Genomic DNA, 27,685 nt, shown 5'->3' with positions numbered 1-27,685 from the left:
GTTGCATGAGGAGGCACCTTCTTTGGTTCATCTCCAAGCTTTTGACTTTGCCTCTTGTGCAAGTTGTGGTTTCCAAATGTACCTGTCCAATACACAATATCATGCAAAGCCATTAGTCCCTAATTAATCGATTTTGGTTTGTTGATCATCAAAACATACATAAGGTTGAACCCTTGGGCTAACAATCTCCCCCTTTTTTATGATGACAAACCTAAATTGATTATGAGGTAGGACCTCCCCCTTAAAGGTTGATAAAAATAATTAATGCTCCCCCTTAATCAATATAATTAATGCTTATTGAAAAGATATAAAAAAGATATAGCATGATAAGCATGTAATCATGAATATGAGAAATATAAACAATGTAAGCACAAGTATATGAGATAAGAGAAATATAAACATTCAAATTCAAGTTCTCTTTTCCTTTTTGAAAATTTTCTCCCCCTTAGTAATATGATTACTACTCCCCCTTAGTAAATGAATAGAAGCTATAAGTGTGCATAAGTGTGCATCTGAACTCAAAATTAACAAAAAAAAAATTACAATATCCCGAGATACACCCCGAGAAATTCTGCAGGCAAATATTTGTGACTGATTACCTAAGCACCTGTTATTAGGTTACTTCCAAAAATTCTGTTCATATATTTTTATATGCAAATGGTTTTGAAGTTATATGTGAACATTTGCAAATAATGGATATTATAGTTTAGAAATGATTTGGGTTAATGGCTTTCAAGAGGCCTTAATGACCCTTTTGCAGATAAGATCGATCTTATTTGCAAATAAGGACGGCATCCGAAGAGGCCCTAAGATACCTTGAGGTGATAGAGACACACAACACATACCTATACAATTGTCTATAGACAATGAAATTGCATGCATTTATACACAAGTGTCTTTGGTGGATTAAACATTTCCTACATACATGTATGAATATAGCGGGTGCCCCATCTGGGTGAATACTAACCTCCATATGCATTGGTGGCTCTCTTCCAGACCCTAACATACCATAGGAAGGGAAATCCTAGAATTAAAATAACAACAGAATAAACACATAAATGGAACTAAGAAAGCTTGCAAATCAATCTTTGCAAAAGAGTTATACTAAGTGTTGCCTGCATTGACAACCCATATTAATATTTTAAGTAACACTATCAAGAAGATTTGCCAAAATTATATATGTAAAGTGGGCTTATAAACTAATAATTAGCAAAGTAGGAACAATTCTAGTAGTCTTGTTAGTTAATACAAAGTCAAAATGGGCATACGACTAGTTTATAATCAATAAGTCCAAATGCTCAACAATAAGGCTTGAGAACTTTGAACCATGCATCGAAAATGGCAGCAAAAAGTACATATCAAGTGCAGCATACATTGCACACCATATGTCCACTGCTATACTATATACTTGCAGTACGTTTTTTGTTCTTGTAGGTTTTACAAATTAGCATAAGTTATTCAGATGTTCAATAGAAAAGGATATAATTTCATTTTAATACTTTCATAAATCAGTTGTTTTCTGTTGTTCCGCTAAAATTCAGCAACAATGCATTTAGTTAATTGTGAAGTAGCATCTAGAAATATGTCAGCTTTGCAGGAAGCTTTCACATAATATCACCACTTTCATAGAGAACATGTGGCACTCTATAATCTGAGAGAAAATGCATTAACACGTATTTTTTCCAAAGAGCAAAAGACCATATTCGTTTCCAATATAAAATAAGTTCTCCAAAATGATACAAGCCCGTTTACAAAATATATGACTAATGACCCCCCAACAAAATGTTGTAAGGGCTGCAACAAAAAATGAGGCCAAGAAAAACTGGAATTCCAGACTTAGTTATAATTACAAATTTAGGGCAGGGGGTTAAAATAATTGCAGCTTCCTTTATGGGTTTGATTTTGGTAAAAAAAAATGAGAATCGTTTTTTTTTTTTAAGAAAAAAAAAAGAGAGAGATTTTATAAAAGACAAGTAGAAAAGAAACAGCAGCAGGACAAAAAAAAGGGAAAACTTAACATGGGGAAGAGATTTTAATTGCACATTTATTTCCGAATGTGCCTCCTAGTATGGCCGGGCCAGGGAGGAGCCATCCAAATTCTGCTTGAAGAAGTTTGGATCTTGGGGTATGTACCTTGATTTCTTCTGGTTTTTTAACACGGTCCAAAATAATTTCCTTCCATTTCCGGTGCATATTTTGAACCCTGTAGCCCTTGGACTCTTTTCTAACAGCAGCCTGATAAATCAGGAGGCCTATGACAACCCAAAAGACTTTGATATGAGAAGAGCATTTGTAGTCAAAATTCCTCAGGTTATACGCCTCCGAATCTCCCAAATCACAACAAAAGGAATGAAAGACAAGGGAATATGACCATTTTCCCCCAAGAGCCAGGATCCTAACTACCCAACAGCCCTTTGAATGGCTATGGGAAAGTAAATTGAATGCCAAAGATTTTGAGAATACAATATCAAACTCATCTCGCAACTCTCAGTGGATAAATAAAATGATTTGAAGACGACTCAGCTCACAAGCAAAGGATACACTGATTTTCCAAATGGAAGCACTTTCTTTTCAGTAAATCAAGTGTAGTAACCTTTTCGTGCGCCACTAGCCCATCCTAAAACAAAAACCTTGGACTTTAGTAGGGATGGGAGCTTTCCAAACGTTCATCCAAAAAAGGAAAGGAGGATCACCTTTCACCAAACAATGAAAGAAAGGGCAAACTGAGAGCAGAGCATTAAGACACGGGCTCATAATAAGCATGCTAAAGGTAGTAGAGGCAAGGTTTTAAATTTTGGTTTCGGTTTCGGTTTCGGACATAGCCGAGACAAAAAAATTGGCCGAAATTCCGTAAAAAAACATATTTCCTCAGTAAGCCGAAATTTAGGTAATTTCGGCAGAAATCTTGGAAAAAAATGTAAAAAATTACAATTTCACGAAATTTTGGCCGAAATTACAAAAATTTCCAAAATTTCGGCCGAAATATTGAACTGGCCGAAATTTCGGCTTCAGGTGATTTCGATTTCAATGTTGACCGAAATATGAAATTTCGGTATTGCGGCTGAAATTTAGAACCATGAGTAGAGGAAACACAGACCCATTCAAGGACCCCCAAAGGGTGACAAAGGTTTGAGATCCGCTTTTATAAAAATTCAAGATTTAATCGAATTTCCAAATCAGCATGCTGTACATAAAATAAATATATTAACATTGACAAAAGTTGTTTTCGTTGTCAGAGGAGCACATTTCAGCAATAGTTATAACTAATTCCAGCAAATTGAGGGTATTGTAATAACATTCATACATAAAACCGCTCCTTTCGAATTTCAAGAAACTAAGGACAAAAATGTTACATCACTGGTGATGTTATTACCTACGACAAGGACATAATCCCAATAAAAACAATTTAAAAATGAAATTCGATTAAATTCTGAATAAGGACAATGATCCGAGTCTAGTTAGAAACTATGATTTTTGGACACGGACACAAGTGTCGCGTGTCGACACAGACACGAGACATGGCAAACACCCAAAATTTAGAAACAGAAACATTGCTAAAACAGAAGGTATATATAATCATGATTTGTAGACACAAGACTCGTGAGCTGAGTTTCGACACGGATAGAAGGAGTTTGACATGGCAACCCCTAAAAATCTAGATATGGCGGCATTCCCATGCACGTACATACATATAAAATTATTGATTACTATCATAATTTGCAAGAAAATAAATACAATATTTATTTAACAAACTAATAAATTTTAGGATTAATCACCTATAATCTAAAACAGACATGAATAATCAAATAACAACGCATTCATCAATTTAATCTACTTCTCTTTAGTCTCCAATATGTAGGGAGAAAAGGAAAACAATAGGATACAATGAAAATAATATTGTAATAAGAGTTTGTTTAGTGTTTTAGGTTTAAGGCAGGGGATATGACAACAAATATTAGCTAAAAGAAGAGTTTCTAATAAAAGAAAAGTTAATAATAAAAGAGGTAAACACAATATTCAATAATAAAATAGAATGTTGCTCTTGACACACGGTACGAAAACGTGTCGAGACTTGTAGCAGTGCATTTAAAAGTGTCAAAAGGAGTGTCGTGTCAGACATGTGTATCGGCAATAAAATCAAAAGTGTCGTCTAAATCATAGGTTAGAAATGATATTAGATTGCATCCTGATAGCAATTGAATAAGTGATAAAGATTCCTTCACAATTAATGGTTGTGATCATGCGTAAATTTTCTACTAGCAATGAAATTGAATAAATCTGCAGTTGTTGAAAATTATGATTTCATTATCCATGGTTTGCATTTTATGTACTTAGAGAAACTAGAGTGTTTTTAAAGCATAAGAATTAAGTGAGAGCTGTTGTTATTCTATTTTATGAAGGTGTCTCTGTTTAGGATATTGACAAAAAAGGACAATTTGAGTATGTAAATGAGTCTATTAGCATGAGGGACTATCCAGATAGATTGTGAAACCTTAAATTTGAAATATGACAGGCCAAGTTTTCATGGACCATCACATGCTTTAGAAGTTCACATTAACATTTTTAGATTATGCAGTGTAGGGCCATTAGAGGAGGTAAATGCCATGGAGGCAAAAAACAAAAGCCCTGACCGAAAGTCTCAGAAACTCAACAGTTATGGGCTACCATCCTCTTTTGTGGATCAAAGTTAATTGTTTGAACGCAACAACTGAAACCCTCCACCTCAGTAACTAGAGCATAATATTCCTAAGAACTTCTAACTTTTTGTTTGAGCCCAATGTGATAGGGACCATCCTAGGGCCCATATTTAAAATTTTAAGTGTCTTTTAGGTGTCTTTTAAGTCCATTAAGTTATATGAGGGGTACCACAGTCTTTAGCCACTAGTATCACTAGGTTTCTTTGAATTATGAGGGTTCCACATGGGCCCCAAACATGTATTGCGGAATTTTAAGTGGGGGGTAGAGTTTTTAAGTCATTACAAGGTATTTTAGTCTAAAAGTAAGCCTCATGCACTTTTCCTTAATAACGAATGATGATCAAACAAAGAAATTTGAAAGCTTCTTCTCTTGTGAGGATGTGATGTCTACTCCTTACGATTGTGTGATGCCTTGATCTTCCCTAAGGTGTGATGCCTAGGAACCCCATGGTGTTATTCCTTGGGTTTTGCTTTGTGAGATTCCAACCTTGTTGTCTATCTCTTTCATGTTTCCTTTTTTGTCTTCTCCCATAAACCACCTTCTCAAAAACCTCAAACCTCCATTAATCTCACACAAAACCTCATTCGCATTATTTTTCACTTAACTTCTATACAAAACCCCTAAAATACGTACTATAAAAATTTCCCTATCTTAGAAATATCATTCAAACCCATTCGTGCCTGCGCCTTTTTTTGTCCCAAAACTAATTTTATACCTTCCCAGCATATGTCTATAGCTTCGCGGCATACGCATCCGTCCAAACCTAACATAAACCTAGTAGAAATATTTTCTATTTAAATTCTGCATCAAATTTGGGATTAGAGCTCAAGTTGGAATCATATCGTCTGGATGTAGTGAAGATCGAACAATTTTTTTTATTTTTAATGGCAGCGGAGATCGAATAGTTGAATTGTTAGAAGGCTTAAATTTCAGATTTGACCAATTGCAGTCCCACCTGGATTTCGTGACTTATATTTATTAAGATTTCTATGCACATCCTTTAGCCATAGAGACTCCACCGGTTAGACAAAAGTCAGGAGTTCGTGCCAGAACAATCATTGGTGATACCTTCTTCGGAAAGCACAAAATTTTAATAATGGGCAACGGGACGCTCAAGCTCTAAATCGAGTTCAACGTCCCCGCACAAGAGTTACGTATTTTCCCGACGATGATTACTCTAGTGAGGAGGAATTCGAAGGCATCATCCATCCGAGGAATACTCGTGGTCGTGTTCCGCAAACTGCGGCTCGTGATCGCGATTATAATATTAAGGTGGATTTGCCCAAATTTAATGGCCAAATCCATATCGAAGATTTTCTTGATTGGCTTGCGGCGGTCGAAAGATTTTTCGACTACATGGAAGTTCCCGAGGCGAAAAAGACAAAACTTGTGGCCATCAAGCTTAAAGGAGGAGCTTCGGCATGGTGGGAACAACTACGACTCTCACGTACAAGGATGAGAAAGCGACCAATCCGAACGTGGGCACGGATGCGTCAAATCCTTCTTGAGTTTCTTCCCATTGATTATGATCATGTACTCTTTCAACAGTACCAAAATTGCCACCAAGGGAGTAGATCGGTGCGAGATTATACAGAAGAGTTCTACCGGCTATCATCTAGAAACGATATTTCGGAGACCGAGGCACAACGAGTGGCACGCTACAATGGAGGTCTTCGTCAGTCAATCCATAATCAGATCGCTCTTCACCCGATTTAGATGTTGTTTGAGGCGGTAAGGATGGCAGAACAAGTTGAGACCATGCTCAACCTTTCAACCCATAGGAATTTTTATGAGAATCAAACCGTGGTAGAGACACCGTAGATGTCGATTTCTACGGCGAAAGAGAAGGCGGGTTTGGATCTTCCTGTTGGGGTGGGTAAATTAGCTCAACCATTCCCAACACGAGGAAGAGGGCGTGGAGATGTTCCTACTGCTTCAACAACTACCCAAATTCCACGAGGAGATCCGTATGAGTCGCAATTCGAGCAGCGGATCATATGCTACAAGTGCAACCGAGTGGGTCACAAATCCAATAGGATTCAACCGTGCCAATTGCTCTGATCGGATAAGCCCTTGAATCCACAAGGGCTTATTGATTAAACTAAATAATAAACTTACCCAACCTATGGATAAACACTAAATAATAAACTTGTAATGTTGGGACTCTTTTTTTCACAAAGCAAAAAGCAACAGCAGCTTAGGATAGAATCGGGAAGAGTAATCAATTTTTTTTTAATTCCAATCACAAGGTGCTCTCCTCATATACCCAGGAGACTCAACAACCTAATAGAGATGTGTTGATTTTTTGCTTCTTTGAATTGGATCCTCCACATGCGACAACAATCTTCATCCTTATCCAATAAGGAGAGTCGTGGTTGTGGCTACGTCACAAACAATGACTAATATGGCCAGTGCACCACATCAAGGGCAAGAATGAGCCCAGCCCCGAGAGGCCTAGAGACATCACACTCAAGCTACGTTGGACCAGCACTCGGAAATCTTAGCCGAGATCAGAGTTGCCTTGAACCGCATTAGCAAACGCATTGGGCTTCAGATTGTTGGAAATGTCGTGGTCCCTTGGAATGCACGCCCTGCCTAGCTAAGCAAGGCAAGGTGAGGTGAGGCAAAAGGGCATTGACTGAGACTCAACTAGTTCAGTTGTAATGACCCAATTCCATAACTGAGTCGTTATGAGCAAAAGAACCTGTTAAAAACTCAACGAATTTTTTTTTAAAAAGAAACCATTACTTGAATACTAAATCAACCATCTTATTCCAATAACTTTAATAGTTCCACTACAAATTATTTTAACTAAAATATCCCAAAATAACTTATCTATTCAATGTCCCAAAATAATTAACCATGTCCAACTCAAAAGAAAACTTAAAAATCCAAAAGGATTGACGAAAAGCATCGTCTCCTCTACTTTATTAGCTCACTGACTTCTCCTACGCCTCTAACTATCTTCCCTTGCAAATGCTCCTATGTTCAAGTCCTTTAACCCTGGTGGAAAAATATGGGTCAAAACAGCAGGTCAATAAAAAAACAAGGCATTCATAAAAGGTCAATAATTCAAGATAATATCTAGCAATTAAAACAATCAAATAGGTTGAGCAAATACATGCACGCCATAACAAATAATTTGTACACAATTTTGCACAATCAAAAAAAAGAAACTGATTTCAAAAGAACAAGAATTTAGATTCATCTGGCATAAAATATAACACAAGCAAAAGTCAATTAATTCATTTATTAATCGACACAAATCTTTTATCCCAAGGCACTCCAACTCCCAACTAGCGTGTTGCCTTTGCCGACACGGTCGGTTCCGCGTGGTCTTATAGTCTCCATAGGATTTCATCATCAACATGGGGTTGCGCAGTTTTCCCAAGTTGTATCCATCTTACTTATCTTTTCTTTAATTCCAAGGATGACTCAATGGCCTCCCATCACCCTTCCCGATTTCCTTTTTGAATAATTCCATGTATTTCTACCCTTTTTTATATGATATAAACGATAACAACTCAGCACTTCTCAATTAAAATTCTAATTACATTCCAAAAGCATATGATAAACAAATTTTCGGTCAACAAACGGAAATAAAAATTAGTACAAATTTATAACTAGAATATCGCTCCATTCCTATTGCAAGTATTGAAAATTATACACAACAAGTTTTTCTATCACCTGCCTTTCAAACATGAGTGGTGTGGAAGTTAAAGGATCTTTACGCAGAGATGAGGGGTGACCAACCTGTAAATGAGCCCACACACGATCTCTAAGTTTCTCGTAAGCTTACCCTTTTATTTTGAGATGAATTATACCCAATTATTTCTTTAAACCCTTACATGCATGTACTACTAGGTAGATTATACCCATTATTACTTAGACTTCATAGTCGGATATGCCCAAAATTTCATTTAAATTTTAGGGGTGGTGTTGCTGATAAAGATTCACAAATGAAATATTTAAATTGGTACTTTAGAACAAATGGGAAAAAAAAACAGTATACATATATATATGGGCGAGTATCCATATATATATATATATATATATATATGAAATTAATTTGAAATGAACAGCACTATTGAAATGAAACTATATATAAAATCATTTATATAAAAAAAATATTTTGTACAATTTTGTTGGGATGGAAACTTACATAAAAAATCTATCTTAGAAATATCTATTCATTTGATAATACCAAAATAAAATTACTCAAAATCATGCTTAGAAGTGACAGATAAATTTTCTTTGTACTTATAAAGTACATAGCACCACAAATACCTATATCATTTATTTAATCTAATATGATATTGAAAACCGATCATCTGATCTTCTAAATCTGACAAGAAGAACATGAATAGACATACAAAATACATAGCATCACTAATACTCATAAAAACTTACTCGATCTCAGAAAGTTGTTGAAACTAGATTTTCGTATAAAAATCATAGGATTCAAATTACTCGAAACATAAGGTTTCATTCGAAAATCACTTAATAGAATGAGGAGTCAATGTAGTAGGGCATATCGGATTAATCGAACAGTACATAAGGCTAAATATTCACCCCAAAAAAATTTCTTAAAATAATCTTGTTCGCAATATCTAACGAAAATTTTGAAAAAAAAAAAGTCATATCATAAGATCTATAACACTGATAAGATAAAATACAATTATTCACGAAACCTTATGCGAAAATCGCGAATCACATATTTTTAATCACTTCAAAAGATTGTCTCTTGAGCAAAGCTAAGTCAGAACTACTCTTTTGAGTAGGTTCGTCTAAGCGAATCTTTCCCTTTAGGGGGAAGTTCAAGCTTCGCATGGCAATACTAAGGGGGAGAGAGAGAGAGAGAGAGAGATTGAAATCACTAAGAGTGGTGTTGCTACTGTTTGTGTGGCATATTAGTGCAAACTGCAGAAAAAGCTCATTAACAAATTTCAATACTCAACTCAACTAAACAAAGCCTCTTTGTCTTAAGCTAGTTGGGGTCGGCTAAATGAATCCTTTAGAAAAAAAATTCATGAAGAAGGTAAAAGGGATCTACCCGGCTGTAATCCTGGTTCTAGTTGGGTTCTTCTACGTGTATCATTTTCTTCCATTCTATCATATCCAAGGTTATGTTCTCTGTTATGTTCCTAGCTATCAAGTCTTTCCTCACTGTTTCTACCCATGTTATTTTCGGTCTACCCCTACCTCTTTTTACTCCCTCAATTTGGCACGAGTCAACGCTTCTCACCGGAGCATCCAAAGGCCTACGTTGGATATGTCCAAACAGGTGCTCTCTCATCTTCTCCTCGATTGGAGCCACCCCCACCTTTTTACGAACGTCTTCTTTTTTAATTTTATCTAACCTGTGTGGCCGCACATCCATCTAAGCATTCGCATCTCCGCTACACTCATCTTATGCGCATGCTGCTTTTTGGTGGCCCAACATTCTGAGCCGTACAGCATGGCTGGCCTCACAGCTGTCTTATAAAACTTTCCCTCCAACTTGGTAGGGATTTTACGGTCGCACAGAACTCCTGAGGCAAGCCTCCACTTCAACCAGCCTGCTCTTATTCTATGGTTAACATCCTCTTCAATCTCTCCTTCCGTATGTAGAATTGAACCAAGATATCTAAATATATCCCTCTTATGTACCTCCTGTCCACTCATATTTACTACGTCCTCATCCCGCCTCCTTACATTACAAAAGTTGCATTCCATATATTCTGTCTTAGTCCTACTCAATCTAAAACCTTTAGATTCCAAAGTAGTTCTCCATAACTCTAATTTAGCATTTACTCCTGCTTTGGTTTCTTCAATTAATACTATATCATCTGCAAATAACATACACCACGGCACCTCATCCATAACTAGCGTAAAAAGATAAGGGCTTAGAGCTGATCCTTGGTGCAGTCCTATTGTAATTGGAAACTCACTAGACGTGCCATCGGTGGTTCTAACACTAGTTATTGCTCCCTCGTACATATCCTTAATCACATAAACATATTTAGTAGGCACTTTTTTCCTTTCAAGGACCCACCACATAACACTCCTGAGAACCCTATTATACGCTTTCTCCAAATCAATGAAAACCATATGAAGGTCCTTTTTATTTTCTCTAAATCTCTCCATTAACCGCTTAATCAAGAAGATAGCTTCCATAGTCGATCGTCCGGGCATGAAGCCAAATTGATTCTCTAACACCTTAGTATCTTTTCTTAGTCTATGCTTAATTACCCTCTCCCAAAGCTTCATGGTGTGACTCATTAGCTTAATTCCCCGATATTTGGTGCAACTCTGAATATCCCCTTTTTTCTTATAAATAGGTACTAATGTACTCTTCCTCCACTCATCAGGCATCTTCTTAGTCTTCAAAATATTGTTAATTAATCTAGTTAACCAAACTAAACCCACATCACCCAAGCATCTCCAAGTCTCAATAGGAATATCGTCAGGCCCCCTAGCCTTACCTAATTTCATATTTTTCATAGCTACTGTTACCTCTGATGTTCGGATTCTACGAACAAATCTCTGATTTGTATCATCAAAAGCGTTATCAAGTTCTCCCAAATTTGCTATAGGTTCTCCTTTAAACAACTTATCGAAGTAACTTCTCCACCTCTCTTTAACCTCGTTTTTTTTTACTAACAATCTTTGATTCTCATTCACAAATTTCTGTAAAAAATTGTTCAGTTTACAACACAAAACCCCTTCTAATACTCAAGTACCCTTGAACCTATTCTAATATAACCCTACAATCCTTCCTTCTTCTTTTTTGAATGGGAACCCTACGATCCTTCTTAAGTGACTAACATAATGTAAACTATTTAAAATGATGGTCGCCATCTCACATATAACTTAAAAGATCACTTAAGTTATAAGGTGTTGACTTAAGTGGATGGTCCCTACAATCTTAAGGCATTACAATCGAAAAGTCGGAAACATGATGAAAACCCCGAAACCAACATGATGAAAAATCCAAAACCCATAGAACTAAAAGAAACACCTCCTCCCCCACCCCCACCCCCTTAAGAACAAAAAAGAAAAGAGAGAGATGTCAATGCTTCTTCTTCAAGGGGCTAACAATTGCATCAACACACAAAGACGCGACCAAAAGGTTAAAGAACCAAAGCAAGACTAATAGATTAACCTCGCAAATAAAAAGGAAAAGAGAGAGATGTCACTACTCCTTCTTCAAGGCGCTAACAATTGCATCAACACACAAAGACGCAACCAAAGGTTAGAGAACCAAAGCAAGACTAATAGATTAACCTCAGAGATTTGTGTAAAACTAACAAAGTGATGTCTTGGTAAATTCCTTAATTACAGACGCATTTAAGGGATTGCATGTTAACCAATCAAATATAAGGAACTGAGCATTTACAGAGCAAAAGATTTCAAAAGATAATAAGAAGTTTGGCCAATTCCAAAAATACTTATAATACTTTTTTCAACAATAATAGGACTTTAGCAGACAGCCAGCATACGAAAAGCGAAAATGCACAAATAAATACGACAAATAGACAATGTACCTGATAAGTTGAAGGACCACAAAATGCATATCAAATGAGCTAATGCACCATATTTCGCCACTTGTCCTTCAAATCAATCTGTGCAATGCGAGCTTTCATTATCAAACCCACCTCCATCAAGAATACAAAACAGCATAAGAGATTTCATTTTAAATGAGCAATGACATCATAATTACCGGTGTTCTCCCCTCGAAGTTTTCAGTATAGCGATTCAAAATGAATGCCCATCTTCTCGTGCCATGCCTTCACAGGAACAAAGATAACATGAGTGCGTACAAAGGTTAACCCTCATCAATCTATTCAGGAAAATGAGAAGACAAAGCAATAGATAAGAGAACTTGAGATAATTGAACATATAGACACAATCAATTTTTTTTTTCTTTTTTTGGTAGGTAAGCTGGTATTGAACCACCGACCTCAAACTCAAAGAACAAAGCCTTACCGAGTGAGCTAGAGGCCCAACCCCTCTTTTTATATATTGTATTCTAATAATAGACACAATCATGTCAAGGTAGGGATGGTAAACTTACAACATGACTTTATAATGGACACAAAAACTACAATTAACAATAATTATTAAAGAATAATAGAAAATAAACAGGAATTTTAGGATACTATTTTTCCTAGCCCAAACAACTACCTACTTTTGCCCAGCATCTCTTAAAGGCTCTTCCTCCTGTAAACTCCACCTCTTATTTTTTCTCCTATATCTCGTCCCACCTCGCTTATTCAAAGGAGATATTGCGTTGTTCTTTGGGCTCGGAAAACAAATTTCCCGAGGACTCAATCGAATCTTCATACCATTGCATGGAGAAAAAACTACAAACTCGATTAACAAAAAATGTGTAACATAAGTCCATAACTTGAGATTTCAAATGTGCAAAAGTTGGAATAGAACAAATGTGTTAAACATCAACCAGTGTTATTTTATCCTGATGATGAATAGGAATTACGAAAAATGAAAGAAGAGAAATCAAGAACATTATACAATGGCTTTTAGTATAATGATATCTCATTGACACATCAATTTCAACAAGTATTATGTAATCTTTCTCACGTGGTTCTTCTCAACCTATTTACTAAGGTGTGACTCTAAGCCACGTCATAGAAAAATAAAAATAAAAAATACACTGGCACCCCATTTTTTTCCCTCACTCTCCCACTTCCAATTTGTCATCTTAATGTTTGTGTATGGGGAACACTAGCATCATGGGGAAAAAGTTCTCTTCCAATGGGAGAATAACATTGAGCAAAGCTCGGCTAATCCACAAATTTACCATATATTTTTATGTAATGCAAGATACACGAAGTGGTATCATCAAGGATGAAAAGTTTACAACTGACTTTTTATAGTAAGGAGAGTGCAAACGAAAGCAGCAAGGTGGGCTTGGCATCAAAACAACATATTCCTGAGAAACAAAATATAGTAGAGATAAAGGGGGAGAAAAGAGGATTATGAAAAAGAAGAAATCGACAATTCTGAAAATGATAGCCTTGTCAGATATTTTTTATGAGTTCGATTATGATGAATATCCAAATGAGGAGATGCACCAACCAAAATTCTACTAGGATTCGATTTCTATGAGAATGATGGGGAGGATCTAGGTTTCTTTATAAGCTACAAGAAAAAGGAGGAACACAGTCGTAACTAAATAATAATCATAAAACAAACCCTATATGGCAGTACATGTGTACATCAATTGTTTGATAAAATGCAAAACAGAGGCTTCGTTATTACTGTGATATTGCTAATTCTTACATGAAGCTTGATCCAGCTGAAAAGGCAATACAACTGTTTCAGGAAACTCCTAAGCAAAAAAGTATTCATCTTAGATATAAAAGTCATACAAATCAAGACCGCATCTACTTCAAGTTTTTTTTTTTTTTGAACAAGTGAAATATATTATTAAACCAAAACAAAAATAACAACACCAAGAAGGCCAAAGGAAACTCACATGGGCCTCGGCTACGAAACCGACATAATTAACAAGGAAATCTGCACATCATTCCCTTTGACTATTTGACTCTATGGAAGAATTTCTTCAGTACATCTCTCCGAGCTCGAAGTTGAATTCTCTCTAATAGGGTGGGATTGATGCAGTCCAAAATCTACGCCAAGACTGGATCAAAGGACGATGGATGAAAAGGAAAGGTAAGTCCATGGTAGTGATCTGTTGAGGAAGTGGCCACTACCTTGGAGTGTTGTTAAGCATAAGTTCCAAGCTTAATTGATCTTATGGACTACACCTAAGGTTTTTTATGGATTGAATCAGCTGCAGAGACATGATTTGGTCCAATATTGAGGTTTTTGAGAGAGTACTTGAAGTTTGGGGCTAGAAAGATGACTGAAAAAGAGAAAGAAATCAGGAACAAGGTAAAGACAAAATATCAAAAGAGAACGATTAAAAACCAGGATTAAGGAGAGCAGGCGGCTGGTTCTGTTCAAGATGCATATTCCCAAACTATTTCTTAAGAAGCAAATGTAATAATCTACTAAACAATCGAGTATAGAAAGGACAAAGAAATGATAATACAAATTAGGACATCATATTCTCAGAGAACGTGAAGATTCGTGAGTAGCTATACATAAGGAATTGATCAATATGGAACCCCTGTCTTAGTAAAAGAGGCAGGCCTTCCAACTTTTTTGAAATCTGTCATACACGGGTTGTAAGCCATTTCTTTTGAAAGCTTCTCTCTTCCTTTAATGCTTACCCCTACTCATTATTGTGGTTCGAATCAGTGTTTCAAAATGCGGATGTGGGTCAAAACGCGTTGGAAGAAAATCCCAGTCAACTCGGAACAACGCACAGTCATGACCGGGGAGAGTCAAAGGAGTTTTTATTGACTTTGTAATGAAAAATGTGGAACGCGGCAAGGGGAGAAGGGAGTTGACTCGGGGGAGTCCATGATGACGTGGGGGAGTTTTGAAACTATGGTTCGAATACCACTCCCTTAACTTCACAATTTTGTGTTCGTTTATCTCATGTTACCTACCAGTTTAGAGCAGCCAGGTAGCAGATAAAAAAGAATAGAGGCGGCATTGTCACCATGTCAATGAAAAATGAGGAACCGAAGATAATAATGAAATAAAAATGGTAGAGATGAAATGAAGACTTCTGAAGCACTGCTTGAATAAAGAATTACATGGATATAAATGGAGATGGAAATTTTGGAGGAATGGGCTAGAAGAAAATGAGGAATCACATTCGGCCTGAAAACTAAACTCATAGGACCAGGTACCTACCTATTTGAGGTAGCCAAAGAAAAATCCGAAACACACACCTCTTGAACTGGTGGAGCCATGGGAGGTGTACTGGACAGCCACTACCCTTGGCACCCAGCAAGCTTAGCTAGTTGAGACCTTTACTGCCATTCCATTACACGCTTGGGTAGTTGAGACCTTTACTGCCATTGGATCCATTTCGGTCAAGTGAGAGAGATCGACAAGGACTCCATTGAGGGTTGTAGATTGGACAGCCCAAGAGTGTTGATCCAAATGCGAGAATGGCAATCCTTGCACTATGAGGTGAAAATGAGGGTCGGTGAGCAATGGTTTCCAGTGACGGTGAGAAATGAAGACTAAGGGCCAACGTAGCCAAGTCTACCTCGATAAAAAATTTGTTTGCATGGTCACTGCTGTAGGCAGAAATGGTCGGTATCTCTTGTGATGACGATGATGTGGTTTGAGCGATCCATAGCAGATCTCAACCATTACGCCCAAAAGCTTGGAATAATGGGGAAGGCCAGGGATTCCTTAAAGAGGAACATTACACAATACCCCCACGCCCAGAGTCCAAAGTACTCGGTGGGCACACTGTCAGGCGGGTTACTACCACATGGCTCTCTGTGACGGGCATGCTGCCACAGATTCACTGCATCGGGTTCACTACCACAATCCATGTAACCCCGAGACTCAAACCGTCGACGTGGTTTTGCTCTTAAACCAATTGTAAGGATCTTAACCACTATACCCAAAAGCCTGGACTGATGGGAAAGGTTGGGGATTCCTTAAAGAGGAACATTACAATAGAGGAGGAAGATGATGTCGTGGCAGCCTATGTTTACTCAAATTTTGAATCTATGGAGAATATGAACACATCGCTCAAGATAGGTAATCCGTTGGTTGCAAAATGTCCAGCGCCTTGTTGGGTTTTTTGGTTCACGAAGTAGTCTCCAACGTAGAACACCGATACATCCAACAGCTGGAAGGTCCAAGGATTCCTTAAAGAACATTATATTGGAGGAGGAGGATGACGTCGTGGCGGCCTAGGCTTATTCAAATTTTGAATACAGTGGAGAATGAATCCATCGCTCAAGATATGACCTTGTTGGGTTTTTTGGTTCACCCTCCACCGTAAACACCGATACATCCAGCGGCTGAAAAGTATAGGGGTTCCTTAAAGAGGAATATTACACTAGAGGAGGAAGACGTTGTCGTGGCAGTTGTTGGTTTCCATCACTCAAGATAGGCAATCTGCCGGTTGCAAAATGTTCAGCACATTGTTCGGTTTTTTATTCACCAAGTGGTCTCCACTGTAGAACACTCATACATCCAACAACTGGAAAGTCTAATGCGAACCAAGCAAATAGGGTTTCCTATGCGTCCTACTCTCAAGATGATCTACACCGTAGATCTGTGATCAATCATATAGCTGGAAGGGCAAAAACATGTAATGTTATTAGGGTTTGGTGAGAGGTGCCAAATCAAGTAAAAGACTATTGGTGCTTCGTAGATCGACGCCTCTCTCCTTTGGTCAGAAGCAATGATGATCGCCATCATCTTGTTGTAGGCGATAAAAATCTAGGCTTTGACCATTCTACAGACGAATGGACATTAAAAGCGAAAGAATGTGATATCTTGCAGAAAACTGACTCGGTGACTCAGCCCAGTTCTGGAATGAGCCCCGATCGACCCTAGAATACCGGTGTGGCAACCTTGATGTTCAACGAGTCAGATTGATTCTTCGTTGTTTGCCTTCCACCTCTCGAACTACGCCATTTGGCTGACCCATCTCCCTTTTGGAAGACCCTTCCTAGATGGTGCAATCGACGGCTCTAGCACCCGTGATGGTGTGTCAATATCAATGTCCTCGCATACTGAGTTGCATCGATTTTTTATTTACCTTTTTCTTATTTCAGGTTTCGTTCAACTATAAACTAATCCATTTCACTCCAGGTCCCGGATTTGAGCTTTGCTTTGGGTTCAACTTGAGTTCACCATTTCCTTCTCCATTTGCTGCTTCCTTGTTTATCACACCCTGGATTCCCAAACCATGTTTGATCGCAATATGAATGGCATGGGTCCCAACTTTGGCCATTTTAGACAGTGTTTCAAAACGCAGATGCGGTCAAAACACGGTTGAAGAAAATCCTAGTCAACTCGGCACGACCTGGTCAAGTACTCAGTTGGCGCGGCTAAGTACTTGAAATCGCTACTCCCAACGGAACTAGAAATCGCGTAGAATAAAAAATTTCTTCGATTTCGCCCGTTAACCCAGGATCCAAGAGAAGTACATGATCTTATGGTGATGAAATAAAACATACAAAGATCAGTACTTTACCTTTAGAATTCGAAGTTACGAATTCTTCTTCTTAATCTACTCCTCGAACATCCGTGCATGTTCTCAACGCCATGAATCCGTAAGTTGAATCGATGGATTCAGGTTCTTTGCACTTGTAGGAAGTGGAATAACCTTTATTCCAACAAGGAAATGATCCAAATCAGTTCTTTAAATTAAAAGGAACAACTTTTCTTTAGGAGACTTTATGTATTTCTATCAAATAGAACTAGAAATTTCTAGAGAGAGTGTAGAGAGAGGTTAGAGAGAGAATAGACGAGAGAGAAAATTGAATTCAAATTTCTGGGAGAGAGAGGGCTAGACGAATTTCTTAGAGGGCTGGAGAATTCCTCAAATTCTAATTTCTTTGGTGCTTTAAATAGAAAAAAGAGTTTGGATTTAGTTTGGATTAGGTTCCTAAAATTTCTCCCTTTAATGTCATCCTATGTTGAGTTTCACATGAAATAGGATCAAAAGGACAAATAGAATGCTCTTGCCATGAGAGTGGTTATCTTCTCCCAACTTTTAGGAGATGTTTTCTCCTGTTTTATCTCTCAAAAGGTAGATCCTAATTTGTAAAAAACAAATCCCTACTTTTTAGCCTACTTTTTAGCAATCCCTACAAAGTAAGAAAATAATTTTCCAAAAATGCCAAGACTACTCCTAAGGGTAACAAACTAATTCGAATTCCCCAAGGAGGGGAAATTCAAATCGAATTGTAAGTGTGTGGGTGGTTGGCCAACCATGGGGAGCACCCCATGGCCGAATTTTCCAAGATAATTCACCCCTTGTACTGTAATGTCAACTGTATAGAGGATAATTCACTCCCCTTCTGTATAACCCTCACTAAATATATTAAATCCCATCCAATGAGAATAGAAAAGGCTCCAATGGATTTCTAAAATCCTTTTAAACATTTCCAATATTTCTTCACCATCGGATCATATCCGAAAGTGCTTACAGATAAAATGCAGGACCCACATTCATAAGAATGTACTCGGGTCATTCGAGTTATGAGTGGGATTGTTGCAGGGATCCGACGATCGATCCTGCAGAACCCAATAATGGGCCCTACTGCAATCTCGCTCCGCAGTTAAAACTAAAATCGCATTGAGTCAGTAGCCTCCACCGAGACGTAACCCTGAAGATGACCGCCAAATCATCTTACCCCTAACCACATCTAGTATGTGAAAGTCCCTTCTACGATCTACATCTACCGAGTTGAGTTCTATGGGGGGTGGACTCCCTTTACCCCTTGGGCCCACTCATGGTATATCATTTTGGTCAAGCATTGTAAGCCTCGCAAATGCATTTGCAAAACTATTAAAACTTCTTAATGTTTAAAAACCTTTTTGATAAACCTTTTATCAAATCCACATGGCCAGGTATTTTAATAGGCCTACCGCTCTGACTGAAATTGTAGATGTCTTCCCTACTTAGGGCGGAGAATTCCGTGTTGGGTATCCCTAATGATCTCGAGGGTTTGTCCTAGGATCCAGTACTATCTGAATGTGGCGCTAAACAAGAACCACTATAAGATAGACCAAAACCCTGGAAACCCACAAACCATTACGTCCCCTCAGGTCAAAGGACATGTAAAGGGTCATGTCTGGTAGAATAATCTTATAATCTCATGTCCACATGTTGTTCCAATGTGATCATGTTCAGTGCGGGATCCAATCGTCGTACCCACTCTTCTTGCTTAGGGTCCACTACCTAGATGACCGAGATAAGGCATCTCACGACACGTGCATGTAGGCAAGATGGTGCTGGTTGTATACAGGAAGAGATGTCCAATCTCAGCCCGAACCAAGAACTATTAAGGTCTGCAAAGAACCAGAATGTTGTATCTCCTTGTTCCCTTGGATCTGTGAATCCTTGAGCATGGGATTCCTACTTTCCTACCTAAGGACGAATATGTGACATAAAGCAAGTGCATCATACACATTCTATTGAATAATACCCATAATATGTCATGAAATGAAACTTTATTGATACTTTAATTGGAAGGAAATGCAAAATGAACTGACTTTTAGGGCACTAGCTCTAACACTTGATTTATGCAGTCATAACTCAGGAAAGTCAAAGGAGTTTTTATTGATTCCGTAAGGCAAAACGAAGAACGCAGCCAAGGGAAAATGAGTCAACTTGGGGAGTCCAAGATGACGTGGGGGAGTTTTAAAACTATGGTTCTATGTAGTTCTGTTCTACTGACCTGTGATCAGAGAGTAGACTTGGGATGACATCTAGGGCTGGCAACGGGGCGGAGCGGGGCCGGATGTTGCATTCTCCATCCCCGTCCCCGCCGGAAGGACCATTCCCTGTCCCCGCTTCGGGGATGGCGGGGAATCCCGTTTAATTCTCTGTCTAGGAGCCCTTCCTTTACTATATGGGGCTATAGTGGGTTCGTTTGGCCAGGCATATTGTTTTTGCAGAGGAAAGTAAGAAAAGAAGAGCTGGTTTGGCCAGGCATATTGGTTTGGCCAGCCCTTCCTTTACTTGCCACCTCCCCATCCACTGCAAAGTGGCTAGGGAGGTATGGAGTAAGCTTCTTTATCTATTCGACATTCATTGGGTTTTTAATGAAAACCCCATGAACCTCCTACAAGCTTGGTCGGCATCACCATGGAAAAAGAAGTGAAAAATATTGTGGAATGTCTCCTTCTTGGCATCTATCTGGGTTCATTGGAAGGAAAGACATGCAAGGGTGTTCAAAGGCACTCAAGGGACCCCGCTTTCTTATTTATCAAAGCAATAGCCCTCATGATCCATTGGGTGAAATCTCTTCCTTCCTTTAGATTCGTATCAGCCTATGATCTTTGGGAAGGATGGAGGCAAGTATGTTGGAGCATGGAGATTAAACAAAAAGTTTAGAAATGGGAACCTCCTCCTCCCAGTTTCCTTAAGTTAAACTATGACAGATCGAGTTTGGGGAATCCAGGCCCGGTAGGAATAGGAGGCATGGTAAGAAATGCTCAAGGGGATGTAGTATGGACATTTTCGGGTCCCATAGGGGAAGCGGATGCCACTGAAGCGGAGGTTCATGCAGCTTATCACGGACTTAAACTTATGGTGGAGAACAAAATTGAAAAGGCGGCAGTAAAGGGGGATTCTCTCAATGTTATCAAGTGGCTAAAAAGAAAGCAAAGCCATCCGTGGAGATTCGATAGGCTCTTTGATGAGATGTTAGATTGGTCAAGAAATTCAAAGTTTGTATTGATGCATCTTCGTCGGACGGCCAATGAGGTGTCTGGTCGTCTTGCGAGGGAAGGAGTGCAGAAAGAGTCTCTTGCTTTGTTTGAGTCTCTTCCTCCCTGAATCCTTTATGTTGTTTCTTTTTTTAGCCCATTGGGTGTCTTTTTCTCAATGTACCTTGACCATCTCAGTCTTCTTGTCAATGAAATGGTGATCATTCAAAAAAAATGGAGAAATGTAGATTTAAAGTAATGAAAAAATAAGATCTTTACCTCAAAGCATCTCACCAAAGAAGCTTTGGCATCTCAGCAAAGAAGAAGATTATGCTAGAATCACACTAACAATGCCCAATGCATCGCACCTTGAGGATGAAGGTTTCGCAACGACAATTTTGCAAAGCAACAAAGAAGAATCATTTTCATTTACTCAACCATCCATTGCATCCATCATTATCATCATAAAAGAAAAATGCCATGAGGTTACATATATATATATATATATATATATATATATATATATATATATATATATATATATATATATATATATAATAAGGGCATTGATAAATCGACTCCCCATATGGATAAATCGACTCCCCATGTGTCTATCTCTCTCCTCTTTCTCTCTCTAACCTAGAGGAGAGAGAAAGACACATGGGGAGTCGATTTATCAATTTGGGGAGTCGATTTATCACTCCCCTATATATATATATATATATATATATATATATATATGAGAGAACGGTTCCTACACATATGTGTAGAGAGTTCTCTACACACTAGCTTAAAATACAGTGGGGCCCACATTGTTTGGGTGATCCAAGCCATCCATTTTAAAGGCCTTCACATAGATAGGGTGTCTACAAAAAATCAGATCCATAGGATCATCCCAACCCTACGATTTGTGGAGGTAAAATGGATGTCTTTAAACCTTCACAAATTAGTCCAATTTTTGCCTCCACAGTTCGAATGGTTAGGATGATCCTATGGATCTGATTTTTTGTGGACACCCTATCTATGTGAGGGCCTTAAAAATGAATGGTTTGGATCACCCAAATAATGTGGCCCCCACTATATTTTAAGCTAGTGTGTAGATAACTTATCTACACATGTGTGTAGGAACCGTTCTCTCTCTCTCTCTCTCTCTCTCTCTCTCTCTCTCTCTCTATATATATATATATATATATATATAAGAAAAATAAGATCGTAGGTCTAGGCTCTCCCCACTCGATTACCTCGACGAGAAAGAAAAAGCAAAAGGAAGTGGTTGACTCAACTGGCAGTCCCTCTTTTTCTCTTCTTTTCTTGAGTTGAAAGTGCCCGGTCATTTCTTTCGAGGATTTTCCCTTGATGGCTCGCTACACCAGCGCTTCTCCCTTTTATATGGCCCGGATGACTAAACCTAGCTCATGCACTAATGGATAGCCCCCTTTCTACTAATGTAAAGGAGTTACTAAGCTACTTAGGCTCAACTCAATCTGGATTCTCACTTGACTTTTTACTCTCATTTATTGAATGTCCTAAACAACATCCTAACACTTTTGGACTAAAATACCCTCTAATGTCTTAAAGAATCTCCCCCTGTAAAAGTTCGTAATACATGTGTGAGGCCTATTTAAAATAGTCATAACTCAAAGAAACTGAGTGATACTAGTAGGAAAGGACCGTGATACCCCTCATATAACATAAGAGACTTAAAAGACACATGAATGACACATAAAAATTGGAATATGGGCCCTAGGATGGTCCCCATCATACTCCCCTGCCTGAAAAGATTCAAACATGCTGGATACAATGATTATCATGTCGGGAGAGAGTTCGTCAGTACTGGCCCTCGCACAATTTACAAACGATTGGCCCTTGTCGGCTCTAGGCTCTTCTGAGCCCTATTAGTGAGGACTCTAACAAGGAGGTTCAGGGTCTTCTGCACGGGATTAGACTCAATGATTAGTCACAGCTAGATCAGATTATCATTGAGGGAGACTCCCTAAACATAGTTAAAAGCGTGAGAGATGGGATCAGCTCCGCCTGAAGGCTTGCAGATGCCATGGAGGAGATCATAGATAGATTAGAGGACCATGGTATTAAGATTCGACAAGCCTGAAGATATGCAGATTGGGATGCAAACTCGCTCACTTGGATGTTAACAGAGAGGTGATTTTGACACTTGCTTACAACCTCCTTGAGGGTGTTCCAATAATTGGGATATTTATGCTTTGCATTGTTTCTTTTTTCCACTTCATTTCACTGGTATTTTTGTTTGACAATCTTGATCAAACAGAAATGGGGCTCTTACCCCTTTTTTAATAAAATGTTCATCATTCAAATAAATGGAGAATAGAGAAAAAAAATTGGTTCGAAAAGTTAGATATCTGAACAAACGATGTAGTTTATATCTTTTGAGAAAGAAGACAGCCTTCTACTTTTTTTAGTTTACTTTCATCCCTTTGACATCTCAGGTCAATTACTTTCAGGTCTACATCATATTGGTCTAGTGTGTGACGAGTCAACTATAGTTTAACAATCACTGAAACATCATCTAAACATGTAAGTTATAGTTCTTCGTTTTTCAAAGTTATCTAGGATTTCTAGTTTTCCCTATTTTAGGATTTTTCAACTTAGAGAACTCTCAAATGCTTCCCCCTACCCTAACACACCAACTAAAATATGAAACCAAGTTTTTAGTCCTTGGATAAAAGAGAACTGCCTAGAAATTAGAGAACTCATGGTGCTATAATGTTAGAGGGGTATTGTATGGATCCTGTACAAAATTCATGACCTACAAATTACAACTAGAAAGAAACGGCAAGCTCTATGAGTGAGCATTTTTCATCCAAAAAATACATGCTTTTATGGCTAGTTTTTTATCATGTAAAACAGAGTTGGAGCTTCAAAAAATTAGTAATTTAATAGATAAAGAAATTTACAGATATACGGCATTTAATAGCTTTATAGGAATTTGCAGGTATAAGATATTTAGTAGCTATAAAGAAATTTGATTTTATAATATATTTAATATTTAAAGGAAATTTTACATTTATAAGGTTTTAAATAACCTTAGGAGCCACACAAAGTCCATTAAATATTCATGCAAAATATATGCGCTAATGATTAATGTTTTTTTTGGGTTGAGGGTCATGGGTGTAAATACTCCAGTCTTGGGTTTCACATAACACATGTGTGGTCCCCTTGAGTTAGTGTAGATGGTCATAGCCCAATGCCTCATGGAAAGTTCCTAAAGACACCTTATTGATCAAGGTTCTAGGCTCATTCAATCACGTGGGACCAACTTCAATGGGTTGGATCAGAGTTACCCATCATATCAACAAATCAGATGACATACATGTGACATGCATGGGGACTAGAGCCAACTTTCTTTCCTTTTCTTTTTTATGTACATGCATTTAAATCACATCATAGTATTGTTTATAAGTGCAAGGTATTTATTATTAATATATAAATTTACAGTTATAAGGCTTAAATAACGGGTTATCTATATTTTCTTGGAAAGAAGTCCTAGAGGAAGTGGTCAATTAGGTTCTCTATTTATAAACGGTTTACATGCAAATACTAAGTACAGGAGAGGAGAACCACAGGAAGGATTTACACCAGATAGAGAAGCAGGAGGTGTCGGGTACGCGTGGGTGCGCACCCTAAACGCACCCGACATGCACCCAACAACCAAAATTTGGGTTTTTAAAAAAAAATAATTGGGGTACGTACCCGCACCCCATACGTGTCGGGTATGGGTAAGGGAGCCCCGGGAGAGTACCCGTGCTTCCTAGGAGATGTATATAGATAGATAAATGGCTTCAAAAGTTTCTAAATGGCATGGGGAGATGGGCATGGAAACCCATGTCTTCCCCTTATGTATACTGTCTATTATAGATGAAGGCCGGAGAAGAATGCCATATTCCAACAATAAAAATTATGATCAGCAGGAATATAAATTTCAAGTCCCCTACATTTACAAAACAGCAATATCTACTCGATAAGCTTAAAAACAGTGTAAACAGAAAAGAAATGAAGAATAACACAACAAAGGACAATGCAATCATTACCTCATAAGTATGGGCAGTCGTATTCCGAACCATAAATCCAGGCCACGATGCTCCATCAAGTCTATCATTCTGGTTTGCCGTATTAGTTTCCCCGACATGAGTAGCTTCAACACCCTTATCAACAGAAGAATTGCACACATCTACATCTACCAGATTATGATTGTCTTCAGGACCTTCCTGATTTATTTGTTCAGTTGGCATATTTACTAATATTCTTTCAACCATTTTCAGAGAATCCGGAAGAGGATCTTCCACAACTGTTTGCAGATTTATACAGCTGGATTTAAGGTCCTCTCGTACTTTATTTACATCGGGTGTAGAAAGGCCATCATATTTATTCCCCATTACACAGCTACCCAGATTCACAACGTAAGAAATGCCCACTTCTTTTGGCATTGCAATCTCTCTTTCCCCAGTAGAATTTATGTCTTGAATGGGTACATCTTTCTCTCTAGGCTTCTCTCTTTCCTCAGTAGAAGTTATTTCTTGAATGGGTACATCTTTCTCTCTAGGCTGTGAAGTCCATTTACATTTATCTGGGCAATGTATGTCAAAAGAAAACTTTCTCAGATTGATTGTAGAATTCAGAAAGATAAAATAACAAACAAGTATAGTATATTAGCACCAAAACAATGAAACAAAACATGAAGAATATAAAATTACCTTCGTCACACTCATAAGTTACAATCATGCAATTGCTTAACTTTTATCTCAAAATGAAGACTGAGAAGAAAACTTGTCAGGACAAAAACATAACAAAAACAGAGAACTGTTGTGTGCTTAGACGGTCCCACTTAGGGTAGAATAAATTAATTTATACTTTAAATAGCTTGTGGAATTCTCTGCCTAGTTGTTTGGTATGGATAGGAGTCTTAGAGATAAGGGTTATCTATATTTTCTTGGAAAGAAGTCCTAGAGGAAGTGGTCAATTAGGTTCTATATTTATAAATAACATCGAAGCAGTCTTTTTCGAATTAATAATAATTCCAAACTCAAAACTGTGTTTCTGCGCATAGAACCTTTGTTAAAGTATAAAAGAAAAATAACTCCTCTCTCCAACAGCTTAAGCTTTTGGAAAAGTTGGTAAGTTATCATGGTATCAGAGCCATTGATCTGATCTGGCACTGACCACAAAACAAGCACTTCTGCTCTCTAGCAGACGGTGATTTTGTCGTCCGCCCGGCCACCAACTCTCCCGGCTTTGCTTCTACTTCCCTTTTTTTCCCAACATCTGCACAGCCTCTGGTTTCTCCTTTCTCTCTAGACTTATAAACACAAACATATTTCACCCTCTCTTATCTGTTCAATCTCGCCGTTGTTGCCCGCCCAAGTATAATAGCAATCTCCTCCCCGATTTGCTGCCTCTAGTTTGAAGAAGAAATAAAAGATGGGTTCTTACTCTTCCTTTTACTTCATTAGAAAAGAAAGAAAGGCATGGAAGTCAAGCTATGCATGTCATGAGTCATGATGACTGCAATGTAATCAAAAGCACGGCCTATTGTTTCAACTTCCTAGATATTTGTATTCCCAAGTTCAGTGATGTTATGGGTCGTGGATTCTTTGGTTCCCATATCCCATTTCATTCCAACTCTCTTTCCTTTTGTTCTTTGCAAACCACTCACCCCTAGGTTTCCGTTTCCGTGCTGAGAAGTTCTTTTGCAATAACCCTCTTATAGTTGGTCCTCTGCTCGGGTTGCTCACGGAGAAACCCCCTGATCCAGGCATCCCCCAAGCTGTGAAAGAACTTGAAGCAGAATATGGTTTCGATGACCTTGTTTCTGCTCATAACTCTCCTGAAAAAAGTTTATCTGAACATTCAGACCTAGGTAGGGACTCCCCTTTGGGATTTGGAGATGCTATCCAAGCAGGCCATGGATACTAACCAGATGAGGATCTTTCATTTCTGGATAATGATCTCGAAAAAAAATCTTGAGGGCCCAAGCCCTTCAGGTCCCCCAAAAAGCTCAAGGGCCCAAGCCCTTCAGGTCCCCCAAAAAGCTCAAGGGCCCCCCTCCAGATATCGGATAGAGAAAAGGATATCTATAAAAACATAGCAGCTCTCAAAGAAGGAAGATACGAGGAAGAGGAAGTTACACAAGGTTTCGACCCCACCACGCATTTCAAAAGAGGGACAAGGGTCCATAAAATTTTTGATAAACCAGAGGTGCATCGCCCAAAAACACAGGTAATCAAAGCCATGGCAAAGAGCAGAAGAAGGAGAAAAATCCTAAAAATCAGAGAACAAAGCTGCTTGAAGAAGTGGACAACCATGCCGATTTCACCCCACCCTCAGCCCTCAAGCTGAACCAATATATATTTCCTGAAGAGGCCAACCATGGGTGAGAAGAAACAAAGGAAGAGGAAGGAGAAGGAAAATTTGCTATTTGTGGAAATATTCCCCAAATCCTCCGGGGGGATGTTGCTTATCCGATGGATAATGCTAACCACCTGACGATTTGGTCTCTTGAACCCCACGCCCAAACAGAACCGCCAATTTCAATTTTTGAAAGTCAAGGCTTGGATAGCACTGTGGAGGGCCCAAACAAGACCAGAGAAATTTTGAACGCTTCACAAAAGGCAGTGGTTGAATCGGATTTCCCCCACCTACCTGCGTTGGGAAGAGTTATTGGGACAGCATCAATCAG

At 38.4% G+C, this 27,685-nt stretch overlaps 1 protein-coding gene across 5 annotated transcripts; it reads right to left on the bottom strand.

Annotated features, from left to right (window-relative positions):
* Window positions 1-880: 880 nt before the first annotated feature.
* On the bottom strand, window positions 881-27,446 carry LOC143851669 (uncharacterized). 5 transcript variants are annotated; one of them, XM_077361153.1, is made up of 5 exons: window positions 26,663-27,446; window positions 25,041-25,576; window positions 12,401-12,467; window positions 12,225-12,302; window positions 881-999 (listed from the first exon to the last, which is right to left on the bottom strand). In XM_077361153.1, the coding sequence occupies exons 1-3, from the start codon at window positions 26,763-26,765 to the stop codon at window positions 12,423-12,425; spliced, it is 684 nt and encodes a 227-aa protein (XP_077217268.1). In that variant the 5' UTR covers window positions 26,766-27,446; the 3' UTR covers window positions 881-999; window positions 12,225-12,302; window positions 12,401-12,422. The 5 variants fall into 5 exon arrangements, with proteins under 5 accessions (XP_077217268.1, XP_077217273.1, XP_077217270.1 ...); XM_077361158.1 differs by lacking the exon at window positions 26,663-27,446 and adding an exon at window positions 26,060-26,655; XM_077361155.1 differs by lacking the exon at window positions 881-999 and adding an exon at window positions 7,521-7,701.
* Window positions 27,447-27,685: the final 239 nt, after the last annotated feature.

The sequence above is a fragment of the Tasmannia lanceolata genome, unplaced genomic scaffold (genome assembly GCF_043159265.1).
Source record: "Tasmannia lanceolata isolate RefF3 unplaced genomic scaffold, GAP_Taslan_0.1 ptg000018l, whole genome shotgun sequence".
Lineage (NCBI taxonomy): Eukaryota > Viridiplantae > Streptophyta > Magnoliopsida > Canellales > Winteraceae > Tasmannia > Tasmannia lanceolata.
Note: the sequence above shows the minus strand (reverse complement) of the source record. Positions and strands in the feature narration are given on the sequence as shown.

What these genes read in the sequence shown, in the direction of transcription:
- LOC143851669 (XM_077361153.1), bottom strand. Translation starts at nt 26,765, where the DNA reads ATGCCTGGATCAGGGGGTTTCTCCGTGAGCAACCCGAGCAGAGGACCA. An exon ending in ACGGAAACGGAAACCTAGGG is followed by an intron (nt 25,577 to 26,662) that starts GTGAGTGGTTTG and finishes TACATTGCCCAG; the next exon opens with ATAAATGTAAATGGACTTCA. An exon ending in CGACTGCCCATACTTATGAG is followed by an intron (nt 12,468 to 25,040) that starts GTAATGATTGCA and finishes GTTCCTGTGAAG; the next exon opens with GCATGGCACGAGAAGATGGG.